We start from the raw sequence: 13,254 nt of genomic DNA, 5'->3' as shown, positions 1-13,254 counted from the left end.
TTCACATACACAAGCAGGTTATTTAAAGAGTCTATTTACCTTTGTGTGCTTGTGGTTTATTCAGCAGATAAACTGCAGGGCACCTTCAGTGCTAAATATCACACAAACTCTCCAGCGCACACGCACACACTTTCAGTTCTGAACGGACAGAAATAAACATACAGACATATTCATCTTGTGTATGTTTATGTTGTCGGCCATCCAGACACGTGTCAGTGTTCATCAGCTGGACGTCATCATCTTTATTATTTCCTCCAGAATGATTGAATCTCTTGTTAGTTCTGATTTGATTCATTAAAACGGCTCATTTTCTACTATTATAGCAAACGTGATATCACTTCTTTTCTTTCTAAATGTCTCTCTCTCTCTGTCTGTGTGTTTCAAACAGTGTTGTAATGTGACAAAGACTCCAAAAAATTATTTATATTTCTACACTACCTTTGCCCTAAGCATGTTCGTTACTACAAAATAAAAGCATAGACACAGAAGTGAAATGGAGGAGTTAGCGATCCGGTCATCATGACGGCGCTGAACCAACGGTTGGTCAAAGCTCAGTGTGCGAGGGCAGAACTTGCTCTCTGAGGTTCAACACAAGTTTTAATGTGCTGCTGCTCAGTTTCAGTAAATTATTAAATGACTGAAGGGAACTATCCTTTTATAAAGTTATATGTTATAAAGTGAAGCTGTAAAGATGTGGTTTCTGGACAATTTGGCAACATGATGTTCAAGATAAAACTACCGAGCTTGAGACAGAAATTTACAACTTTGAAAACAATCTATGTAAGCAATTTTTTATCTTTATGCTAAAAAAAGAAAAAAATTATTAACAACGTTTTCTTCCACTTTACTTTCAATACGCAAGTAGATTTCATATAAAAAGTACTTTGATACTGGAGAAAAAGCCTCAAGTACAATATCTGTTAGTTGAAGTCAGATTCTAAAAGGTCACTTTTTCATTTTCTGTACTTTAACTCAAGTGTTGCTTTTACTTTATACATCAGTGATGTTGTGAAAGCGTATGAAGCTCAGCGTGTTTCTAGACGTCAGGTTGACTGATAACACCGTTCATCTCTCTCAGACACTAAACCACACGCTCAGACAGACAGATGAATGAGAAGAAGTGCATCAGTCTTCTGAAAGAACACAAACACTGAAATACGTCTGTATTCTTGAGAAAGTTTGTGAAGTTTTCTCTCGACGCTTCTTTGATAAGAGACAAAAAGTCAAACACTAAATAATGTGAATGTTTATACGTCTACAATCTTTCTCGATCTCATCACTGTTTTCATTCTGAGATTCTGCTTCTACTGAATGTGCCGTTTCAACGGAGAGAAATGGAAAACATTTCATTCTCAAACATCCCTTAAACAAAGATGAAGAAGAGCTTCAGAAATGTTCCCATCCATCTGATCATTCTCAACTCATTTGACACTAAACTACAAACTGAAACATCAAAACTGAGGAATGAAACAGAGACACAGACATAAAAACAAGAATTAAATTAGATTCTAGTGAAGCCGTAAAATGTCAAGTGTTGATAAAGTGTGAAGTGTTTGTTCATTCAACCACAACAAGAACTTTGTGTTTAAACTGAACATAATAACACAAAGTTCTTATAAGTGGATGTGACCTTTGTGTTCAACTATGTTGATGTTCTTCTGATTCTGTGATTTGTAAAAGCACGACAGACACACAAAATATCTCAACGCTTCTTAAGGCTTCAGGTCCTTCAAGAGCAAGTTGAGCCAAAGATCTACTTTGTGTGATGTGTTACTCGCCCACATGACGTTAAACATGTTGAGAGAACTTCTGGCGTCTTCAGAGCACACGTGAAGATATTTAGAGATTTCCAGACCTCCTCATAGACATCATGGTGTCAGTTGTTGTCAAGGTCCAGAAAAGCACTAAAGACATGTGACATCGGTCCATCCGCTCATAGTGGATCAGTTGAAGCGACGAGAATGATTTATGTGTGAAAAACAAACTAAAACAGAGACTTTAATGGATATATCCTCCTCTGTGTTGCCCGTCTATGGCGCGTTCACGCGTTCACTTCTTCTTCTTCTTCTTCTTCTCGTCGCTTCAACTGATCCACTATGAGCGGATGGACCGATGTCACATGTGTTTAGTGCTTTTCTGGACCTTGACAATAACTGACACCATGATGTCTATGAGGAGGTCTGGAAATCTCTAAATATCTTCACGTGTGCTCTGAAGACGCCAGAAGTTCTCTCAACATGTTTAATGTTATGTGGGCGAGTAACACATCACACAAAGTAGATCTTTGGGTCAACTTGCTCTTGAAGTGAGTATTGAACACAGTCAGTTTTAGATGTGTGTGTGTGTGTCTTGTGTTGTGAGCCTGAATTATTACTACACAACAAATCAGATATCAAAGATTATTGAATCATTTGATCTTGTTCTGCGTTTGTTTTGTGGATGTTTGACTCGTGATGTAATCGTTTGTTTGTTTCAGGATGAGTCGCAGGGTCGCGCTGTGCTGGCTGATGCTCGCCGGGACGCTGTTCGGGGTCTCTGACAGCCGTAAGAATCGACCGCAGGGCTCCATCCCATCGCCCCTCAAGAGCAACGCGAACACGTCAGACCGCCGCGGGCGGAAACAGGAGGTGCTCGCGTCCAGCCAGGAGGCGCTGGTGGTGACCGAGAGGAAGTATCTGAGGAGCGACTGGTGCAAGACGCAGCCGCTGCGGCAGACGGTCAGTCAGGAGAACTGCAAGAGCCGGACGGTCATCAACCGCTTCTGCTACGGCCAGTGCAACTCGTTCTACATCCCGCGACACGTGAAGAAAGAGCCGGAGTCGTTCCAGTCGTGCGCCTTCTGCAGGCCGCACCGCTTCACCACGCTGACGGTGGAGCTCGACTGTCCGGACCTGCAGCCGCCGCTCCGGTACCGGAAGATCCAGCGCGTGAAACAGTGCCGCTGCATGTCGGTGAGCGTGACGGACAAGCGGTGAGGGACGCTGCGTCGGTGCGTCACTGTTAGAGACGCTGATGCGTGACACGGAAGAGACGCTCGAGAGCGCGCACGTTCAGTCAGACAGCCCTCGCGAGACTGAGAGACTCGAACCCGCTGCTGCCGCTGCTCGACTCCGACATGTTTAACGGACTCTAGTGAATGTATAGAACTATTGTACAATAAATGTTTATTTCTGTCTAGAGAAACATAGAAAGTATTTCTTGTAGAACTTCCTTCTGCTCGTCAACGCGAGACTCTGTGACTTGAATGACGTCAGAACACAGAGTTTATGAGCAAGAACTCATGTTTGTGTCTTATTGTGTTAGTGAGATGTTATTATTATTATTATTACACAGTTAAAACAACCCAACCGCAGTTTGAGCGATATTCTTCATTATAACACGGCGCATTGGAATGCTCGATTCTGATTGGCCAGTCGCGACATTTGCAGGTTACGCTCAAAACTAATAACACACGGTAACCCGGATGCAGCAAATGATTTTTATAGTTTTTTTTTGACAAATTCATTATAAATATATCTTTTAATAACACACGGTAACCCGGATGCAGCAAATGATTTTTATAGTTTTTTTTTGACAAATTCATTATAAATATATCTTTTAATAACACACGGTAACCCGGATGCAGCAAATGATTTTTATAGTTTTTTTTTGACAAATTCATTATAAATATATCTTTTAATAACACACGGTAACCCGGATGCAGCAAATGATTTTTATAGTTTTTTTTGACAAATTCATTATAAATATATCTTTTAATAACACACGGTAACCCGGATGCAGCAAATGATTTTTATAGTTTTTTTTTGACAAATTCATTATAAATATATCTTTTAATAACACACGGTAACCCGGATGCAGCAAATGATTTTTATTGTTTTTTTTGACAAATTCATTATAAATATATCTTTTAATAACACACGGTAACCCGGATGCAGCAAATGATTTTTATAGTTTTTTTTTGACAAATTCATTATAAATATATCTTTTAATAACACACGGTAACCCGGATGCAGCAAATGATTTTTATTGTTTTTTTTGACAAATTCATTATAAATATATCTTTTAATAACACACGGTAACCCGGATGCAGCAAATGATTTTTATAGTTTTTTTTTGACAAATTCATTATAAATATATCTTTTAATAACACACGGTAACCCGGATGCAGCAAATAATTTTTATTGTTTTTTTTGACAAATTCATTATAAATATATCTTTTAATAACACACGGTAACCCGGATGCAGCAAATAATTTTTATTGTTTTTTTTGACAAATTCATTATAAATATATCTTTTAATAACACACGGTAACCCGGATGCAGCAAATAATTTTTATAGTTTTTTTTGACAAATTCATTATGAATATATCTTTTAATAACATACGGTAACCCGGATGCAGCAAATAATTTTTATTGTTTTTTTTGACAAATTCATTATAAATATATCTTTTAATAACACACGGTAACCCGGATGCAGCAAATAATTTTTATAGTTTTTTTTGACAAATTCATTATAAATATATCTTTTAATAACACACGGTAACCCGGATGCAGCAAATAATTTTTATAGTTTTTTTTTGACAAATTCATTATAAATATATCTTTTAATAACACACGGTAACCCGGATGCAGCAAATAATTTTTATAGTTTTTTTTTGACAAATTCATTATAAATATATCTTTTAATAACACACGGTAACCCGGATGCAGCAAATAATTTTTATAGTTTTTTTTTGACAAATTCATTATAAATATATCTTTTAATAACACACGGTAACCCGGATGCAGCAAATAATTTTTATAGTTTTTTTTTTGACAAATTCATTATGAATATATCTTTTAATAACACACGGTAACCCGGATGCAGCAAATAATTTTTATAGTTTTTTTTTTGACAAATTCATTATGAATATATCTTTTAATAACACACGGTAACCCGGATGCAGCAAATAATTTTTATAGTTTTTTTTTTGACAAATTCATTATAAATATATCTTTTAATAACACACGGTAACCCGGATGCAGCAAATGATTTTTATAGTTTTTTTTTGACAAATTCATTATGAATATATCTTTTAATAACACACGGTAACCCGGATGCAGCAAATAATTTTTATAGTTTTTTTTGACAAATTCATTATAAATATATCTTTTAATAACATACGGTAACCCGGATGCAGCAAATAATTTTTATAGTTTTTTTTTGACAAATTCATTATAAATATATCTTTTAATAACACACGGTAACCCGGATGCAGCAAATAATTTTTATAGTTTTTTTTTGACAAATTCATTATAAATATATCTTTTAATAACACACGGTAACCCGGATGCAGCAAATAATTTTTATAGTTTTTTTTTGACAAATTCATTATAAATACATCTTTTAATAACACACGGTAACCCGGATGCAGCAAATGATTTTTATAGTTTTTTTTTGACAAATTCATTATAAATATATCTTTTAATAACACACGGTAACCCGGATGCAGCAAATAATTTTTATAGTTTTTTTTTGACAAATTCATTATAAATATATCTTTTAATAACACACGGTAACCCGGATGCAGCAAATAATTTTTATAGTTTTTTTTTGACAAATTCATTATAAATACATCTTTTAATAACACACGGTAACCCGGATGCAGCAAATAATTTTTATAGTTTTTTTTTGACAAATTCATTATAAATATATCTTTTAATAACACACGGTAACCCGGATGCAGCAAATAATTTTTATAGTTTTTTTTTGACAAATTCATTATGAATATATCTTTTAATAACACACGGTAACCCGGATGCAGCAAATAATTTTTATAGTTTTTTTTTGACAAATTCATTATAAATATATCTTTTAATAACACACGGTAACCCGGATGCAGCAAATAATTTTTATAGTTTTTTTTTTGACAAATTCATTATAAATATATCTTTTAATAACACACGGTAACCCGGATGCAGCAAATAATTTTTATAGTTTTTTTTTGACAAATTCATTATGAATATATCTTTTAATAACACACGGTAACCCGGATGCAGCAAATAATTTTTATAGTTTTTTTTTGACAAATTCATTATAAATATATCTTTTAATAACACACGGTAACCCGGATGCAGCAAATAATTTTTATAGTTTTTTTTTTGACAAATTCATTATAAATATATCTTTTAATAACACACGGTAACCCGGATGCAGCAAATAATTTTTATAGTTTTTTTTTGACAAATTCATTATAAATATATCTTTTAATAACACACGGTAACCCGGATGCAGCAAATAATTTTTATAGTTTTTTTTTGACAAATTCATTATAAATATATCTTTTAATAACACACGGTAACCCGGATGCAGCAAATAATTTTTATAGTTTTTTTTTGACAAATTCATTATAAATATATCTTTTACAGTTTTTCTCAATTGTTTACACACATTTTCTGAAAGCATGCCTCATATTCTCAGAACTCTACACACAAATCAAAAAACACAAACACAATGGGCAAAACCCCTCAATTCTCCTGCAAAATGAAACTTTAGATTCAAAACAATGTTCTTTCTTCTCAAAATGGTATTTTGTTTTCAAGTGACACACACAAACCATCATATGAATAAACATTTATAAGAACCAGTTGAACACTGATGTGCTCTTTATAAAACACTATAATGAATGGAAAACACTTTGCTCTTTATTTGGTTCAGTGTTACACTTACTACAGACAGTACATACATAAGTGTGTTGATATATATATATATAATAGTTTTTATAGTCAGAACACACAAATACACGATAACAAATATATTTTATTTTTCCAACAAAATCAATGTACAGTGTACATCCCAACTAACGCAAAGTTGCACAAACAGTGGTGTACATACAAAACAACAGAAGATTTTACTGTATACAGTTACAGTAAAAAAAACTATGATGCATCTTCTCTTCGGTTTGGGTCTGACCACATCACCTCATCCACATCACAAGCAATTTTTTTCAGTCCAGCCATGAAAAGCATCAGCTGCTATATCTCGACATGCATCTTCCATAGCTTGGAGAAAGGGTTTACACATTTGTGAGGTGTTTACACATGTGATGAGTCAGTGTTCATATTTGAATGGCAGTGTGTTCCTTCTGAAAACAAGAGATTTTTCTGCCTGAAAATTGTGCCAAATGCAGAGAATTGTGTGTAGTGTTTTGAAAAAAGTGTGTTTTTGATCTGCAATGTGAGTGTAAAGCAGGAATTGTGCTTGTAGTTTAGCAGAATTGGTTCAGGGGGTTGGTGAATGAGTTACATGTTGTGGTCATTGTGTCTCAAGTACCAATATTTGTGTGTAAACAACTGAGAAAAACTGTAATAACACACGGTAACCCGGATGCAGCAAATGATTTTTATAGTTTTTTTTTGACAAATTCATTATAAATATATCTTTTAATAACACACGGTAACCCGGATGCAGCAAATAATTTTTATAGTTTTTTTTTGACAAATTCATTATAAATATATCTTTTAATAACACACGGTAACCCGGATGCAGCAAATAATTTTTATAGTTTTTTTTTGACAAATTCATTATAAATATATCTTTTAATAACACACGGTAACCCGGATGCAGCAAATAATTTTTATAGTTTTTTTTTGACAAATTCATTATAAATATATCTTTTAATAACACACGGTAACCCGGATGCAGCAAATAATTTTTATAGTTTTTTTTTGACAAATTCATTATAAATATATCTTTTAATAACACACGGTAACCCGGATGCAGCAAATAATTTTTATAGTTTTTTTTTGACAAATTCATTATAAATATATCTTTTAATAACACACGGTAACCCGGATGCAGCAAATAATTTTTATAGGTTTTTTTTGACAAATTCATTATAAATATATCTTTTAATAACACACGGTAACCCGGATGCAGCAAATGATTTTTATAGTTTTTTTTGACAAATTCATTATAAATATATCTTTTAATAACACACGGTAACCCGGATGCAGCAAATGATTTTTATAGTTTTTTTTTGACAAATTCATTATAAATATATCTTTTAATAACACACGGTAACCCGGATGCAGCAAATAATTTTTATAGTTTTTTTTTTGACAAATTCATTATGAATATATCTTTTAATAACACACGGTAACCCGGATGCAGCAAATAATTTTTATAGTTTTTTTTTGACAAATTCATTATGAATATATCTTTTAATAACACACGGTAACCCGGATGCAGCAAATGATTTTTATAGTTTTTTTTTGACAAATTCATTATAAATATATCTTTTAATAACATACGGTAACCCGGATGCAGCAAATAATTTTTATAGTTTTTTTTTGACAAATTCATTATAAATATATCTTTTAATAACACACGGTAACCCGGATGCAGCAAATAATTTTTATAGTTTTTTTTTGACAAATTCATTATAAATATATCTTTTAATAACACACGGTAACCCGGATGCAGCAAATAATTTTTATAGTTTTTTTTTGACAAATTCATTATAAATATATCTTTTAATAACACACGGTAACCCGGATGCAGCAAATAATTTTTATAGGTTTTTTTTGACAAATTCATTATAAATATATCTTTTAATAACACACGGTAACCCGGATGCAGCAAATGATTTTTATAGGTTTTTTTTGACAAATTCATTATAAATATATCTTTTAATAACACACGGTAACCCGGATGCAGCAAATGATTTTTATAGTTTTTTTTTGACAAATTCATTATAAATATATCTTTTAATAACACACGGTGTGTTCACACAATGACAGTCAATGGGATTCTTCGACATTCTTCAAAAGATCTTCTTTTGTGTTCTGAAGAAGAAAGTCAAAGAATGTTTACTGTTAAATGATAGAAGACTTGTACCTTTAAAGATGAAACTGGAATCAGATGGTGAAGTGATGCCCGTCACGGATGACACAAGAATCGCTTTGGATAAAAGCGTCTGCTAAATGCAAGAATGCACATACTGTATATATGAGATGTACACAAAATAGCTGAAGTGAAACTTGTTCTTTATACATATATATATATATATTAGTAAACTATTTTAGTAAATGTTTTGTCTCATTGATAATTTACCGCTGTCAGCCGACTCGCTTCTGTCATTTCCACATCGGTCTGAAGATAAAAAACAGAAAGTTTGATGATTTACGCTGTGAATCCTGTTGTGACTGTGATCAAGTAAATCTCAAATCACATCAAACATGAAAACCAAATCATCTGCATTTATTAATCCCTTTATTTTACATAAATTACACTGTTCTCAAAACCATCAGAGATACAAACAGATATTGCACATGGAGAGCAGACAATCCGTCCAAAAATAAACATGCTAAAAACAAACAAACAAACAAACAGTGCAACAAAACGATGTTAATAGAATCATTTACAATTATTTAAAAACATTTTATGAGAAACTGTGTTAATGCAGCAAAACAAGAAAAAAAAGTGCCAGACGCCAAAGCGATCACGAGAGAGAGAGACATTGACTAGCTGTTTGCACTGTATCGCTGTACATTCTGATGTGTCTCTTTTAGGTCCTGTAGTGTGCTTTCGAGATGTGGAAGAATGCAGGTGGAGTGAAAACCATGTGCTGATGTTTAAAAAGTAATTTTGAAGCCGCCGGATGACTTCACCATTTCATATTTTTACTGCAGAAATCCAGACACGTAGTTTCTCTTCTTCTTGTTTTTCAGGTTTTTGTCATTTATTAAAAATAAAACGGACACTTTCTTTGATGATATTGCTTCAAGATCTCCAGTGAACCTAAATGATTGTTGTGGGTCATCGTGCTTCATCACACAGGATATGACATCACATTCAGAGGGCAAAGATCACTTCCTGTGTCCATATCTCAGATGACAGAAGTAAAAGTGACGTCTGCTGTGTGTGTGTGTCTTGATGTAAATGGAGGTTTTTCTGATCGAGCTCTTATATCTTCATTCCCAACTTTGCTTTCTGAGAGACACAAAGCAGACAAGTACAAATAAACATCTGCATTAAAGCTGTCATGAGAAGATGAATAAAGGAAGATTCTTACGATTCCAGAGGCGTGTTTAGGTTTGATGCTGTATGTGGCTTTCTCCTTCACCTGTCTGAAACTTTCTTCTGCCGCTTTCAACCTGATGACACACACATCAGAGTAAACTATAAAGTCATTCATCAAAGAAAAATCTTTTTCCACATTATGAAGTTATAAACATGTCAGATAATGTGTGACAGCATCAGATGAAAACACTCAAGTATCTTCTGTGACCTGTTGAAGAGTTTCAGTGTGACATCAGATGATCGCTTATTGCTCCCTGATCTCTCTGTAAGTCGCTTTGGATCAAATCGTCTGCTCAATGACTCAATGTAAACGAAGGACACGAGACGCGTTCACTTGAACTCATTCTGACAGATGTGTGCGCTCGGACACGCTCATTTCCGTCTCATGAGTTGTGTGCTGTCAGTCTCGCTCTTCTTCTGTGACCTCTTAACCAGTCAATGAAACCAAAGCCCCGTAATTGGCCATGTTTCACGAGACCAGAGAGTCACAAAAGATCCGGAAAACACATTTCAGATAAAAGACAGACGGACAGAGATCATCTTAAAGGCCGTTGCACATCGAGTCCGCAATTTCCGCATGTTAAAAAATACATACGACCTCACGTTGTCTCAACCACATCACACATTGCCTACGATATTTCCGTCCGTCATAAAAAATTCAGACTGGGTTTGATGTTCTGCGTTTTTCGCATCCGTAACAATCATGTTGAGAATTCCATCAATTCATGAATTAAAGTTTTGACACCAACATCCTATAACACAATTTAATTAAGACTCAATATATTTACGTCTTATTTCTATATTATTGTTGTTAATCCATTTCATCACAACATCTATATTTAATGTCTGTTTGTTCCACAATGTATTTCTGTAAATTGTGAAAAGTTGCCCAGAAATACATTTGAATTGAAATGTTTTATTATTGAACAATAAACAGAATGAGTGTGTAGTGAAATACTCAACGAATGATATAATCCGCATTATATCAGCTGCACAATGGAGAACAAAAACCACAAAACGGACGTGACATGAAAGCGGCCGACGTCTGAAGGATAAAGAGCACCGGTGACCTCGGCGAGCTGAAGCTCATAAAGCGAGACAGATTTTTGTGTGGAGTTGCAGTAAAGCGCAGTAAGTCAATCACTGAGGCGTCACGTCCTCCCGCCGGACTGAAGTGTAAAACAAACAGATCATTTGTTGTGATGTATTTGGCTGCTAAGAGCGCTGCCTCTTCCGACCCTCGGACTGTTTGAAATGTTTACAGGAGAGAGAGAGACTTATGAGCGGCCAGAGAGAGATTCTTCAACATCAGGAGCAGCACAAGAGAGTAAAAACATCCCTCTGTTCTTCACCACACACACACCCGACTCGGTCTTCAGCTCTAAATATGGTTGTGTTTGAGTTCCAGGTCACGATCTGATTCAGAAGCGACACACACTCTTATGAGAATGAATTTCAGTGTTTGATACAGATGACATTTCACACAACACAACAGAAGACCACACACACATCACCAATAATAACATGAAGCCACTGAGCAGTTTTACATTGTGTTTCTTTTGCTTCTGTCACGCTTTCGACAGGACGGAGTGAAGAGAAGAGAACGGGACGTCACGTCCAGGTCACCGTTGGTGCAGATGTTCTGTATAGCCCTATTGGGACGGGACTAGTGTTCCAGGGGTCGCTACAGACATTTGTGTTTCTCAAACCTACTTTGCGATTTTAATCCTGTCCGTTTGTTCTCACACGATCTCTGTAAAAATTCCAGCGCAATCGACCTGCTGTTTTTCACCTAATCCCGAGCGACTGGGAACGTCTGCGATTGCTGACAACATATTTTCAAAACGAGTTTCTTAACGTTTTTTGGCCAATGTGGACTGCTGTAAATTCTTACTAACGCACGTATATACTTCCTGCATCAATATTCCTATAGTTCTTCAAAATATCAAAATAAAATTGAGACGAGGCAATCTGGTAAACTGTCACCTCAATTAAGTGTTAATGAATGAAAATGAGAAATGATTATATTAAATAAGTAAGAGATAATCCACAGCTAGCAGTGCAACAAGGGTTTTAATGCGCAACGTGGAGGACAAGAACCAAGTTAAAGCTGTGATTGATGTTTACAGTGTAGCTTTAGATCAAACCGCTGAAAATGACCGTTAGTGACCTCAGTTCATTTTGAATGTAAATCAAACCGATTGGAGCTACCCGTGAGTTACAGGGTTATAATGCACACCCTCCAGCCAACACAAGACCATGGTATAATCATGCTTACTTCATTCCTGTGGGTTTTATATAGCGTGCTGTTGTTGTTGGGTCATGTGATTATACGCAATGCATGTGTCCAGAGCACGTGATCTTCTGCAGCACCCGAGCTTACGAAACCTCTGTAATATCAAGTCCCGTCCAAATCGATGCATAAAATCACAGACGTGGTGTTAGAACCGCTTCAACTCTGACGTCGTTTAGAAAACTAGTCCCGTCCGAATAGGACTTATGTCACTGCGCTGAACACAAGGCTAGTAGCACCGACACATTTGAACATGATCAAATAACAATCCCTTTGTTTTTCTCAAAGATTTCTGAACATTTCTGCTATTCCTATTGATGTGGAGACATTTGGTCCACAGAACACACAAACACACGCAGTAACTTTACTCTGTCAACAAAGAGACTATTGTTCAGTCCAAACCTAGTGAACTACCTATGCAGTATTTTAAGGCATCACTGTGTGTGTTGAATGAAAACAATCACCCATGAAGAATGAACAGAGAGAAACTAAAGCTCATTTAAAGCAGCGTTTGTGTGACACACATGATTTCTGAGTGAGAAACACGTGAAGTGACATGACACGCATCCGGACAGAACATTGAGTTTCATGTGAGGTGGAAGCGCATCTAACGTTCAAGTCTTCAAACCGAGACCACCGTAAAGAAACAAAAAGACTCAGGAGTCCTCATGAGAGCCGCACCGTCTGCATCGCCACCCGGACAAACACACAGAGAGAGACGAGAAGGAGACAAAGAGCCCGACGGGGCGACACGTCTCTTCACTCCGACGGCTCTGTTGAGAGCTTTCTGTGTCAGACAGATCCGTCTCCGCTGGCTCCAGATGGACCTTCGGGCAGAGAGCCGCAAACAGCCCCCCGTCTGTTCCAGCACACACAAAACCACAAGCATTCATGACAAA

General features: G+C 35.5%; 2 protein-coding genes across 2 annotated transcripts in view; one reads left to right on the top strand and one right to left on the bottom strand.

Annotated features, from left to right (window-relative positions):
* The first annotated feature begins 2,448 nt into the window (after positions 1–2,448).
* Positions 2,449–3,383, top strand: grem2b (gremlin 2, DAN family BMP antagonist b). Its single transcript, XM_079476482.1, has one exon. The coding sequence runs from the start codon at positions 2,478–2,480 to the stop codon at positions 2,973–2,975; it is 498 nt and encodes a 165-aa protein (XP_079332608.1). The 5' UTR covers positions 2,449–2,477; the 3' UTR covers positions 2,976–3,383.
* Positions 3,384–9,117: 5,734 nt separating this feature from the next.
* The window catches only part of fmn2b (formin 2b), a 30,404-nt gene continuing 26,267 nt past the window's right edge, over positions 9,118–13,254 (bottom strand). Inside the window, exons 18-19 of the mRNA XM_079476473.1 lie at positions 10,055–10,136; positions 9,118–9,972 (exon numbers count right to left, since the gene is read on the bottom strand). Coding sequence (XP_079332599.1) covers positions 9,946–9,972; positions 10,055–10,136 — 109 coding nt within the window. The 3' untranslated portion in view covers positions 9,118–9,945. The remainder of the gene's footprint in view (positions 9,973–10,054; positions 10,137–13,254) is intronic.

Source organism: Barbatula barbatula, assembly GCF_947034865.1.
Source record: "Barbatula barbatula genome assembly, chromosome: 16".
NCBI lineage: Eukaryota > Metazoa > Chordata > Actinopteri > Cypriniformes > Nemacheilidae > Barbatula > Barbatula barbatula.
The sequence above is the reverse complement of the archived record's forward strand: the minus strand, read 5'-3'. Positions and strand labels throughout refer to the sequence as shown.

Bases quoted from the DNA above. Each gene is read 5' to 3' on its own strand.
- grem2b (XM_079476482.1), top strand. From the start codon at position 2,478: ATGAGTCGCAGGGTCGCGCTGTGCTGGCTGATGCTCGCCGGGACGCTG.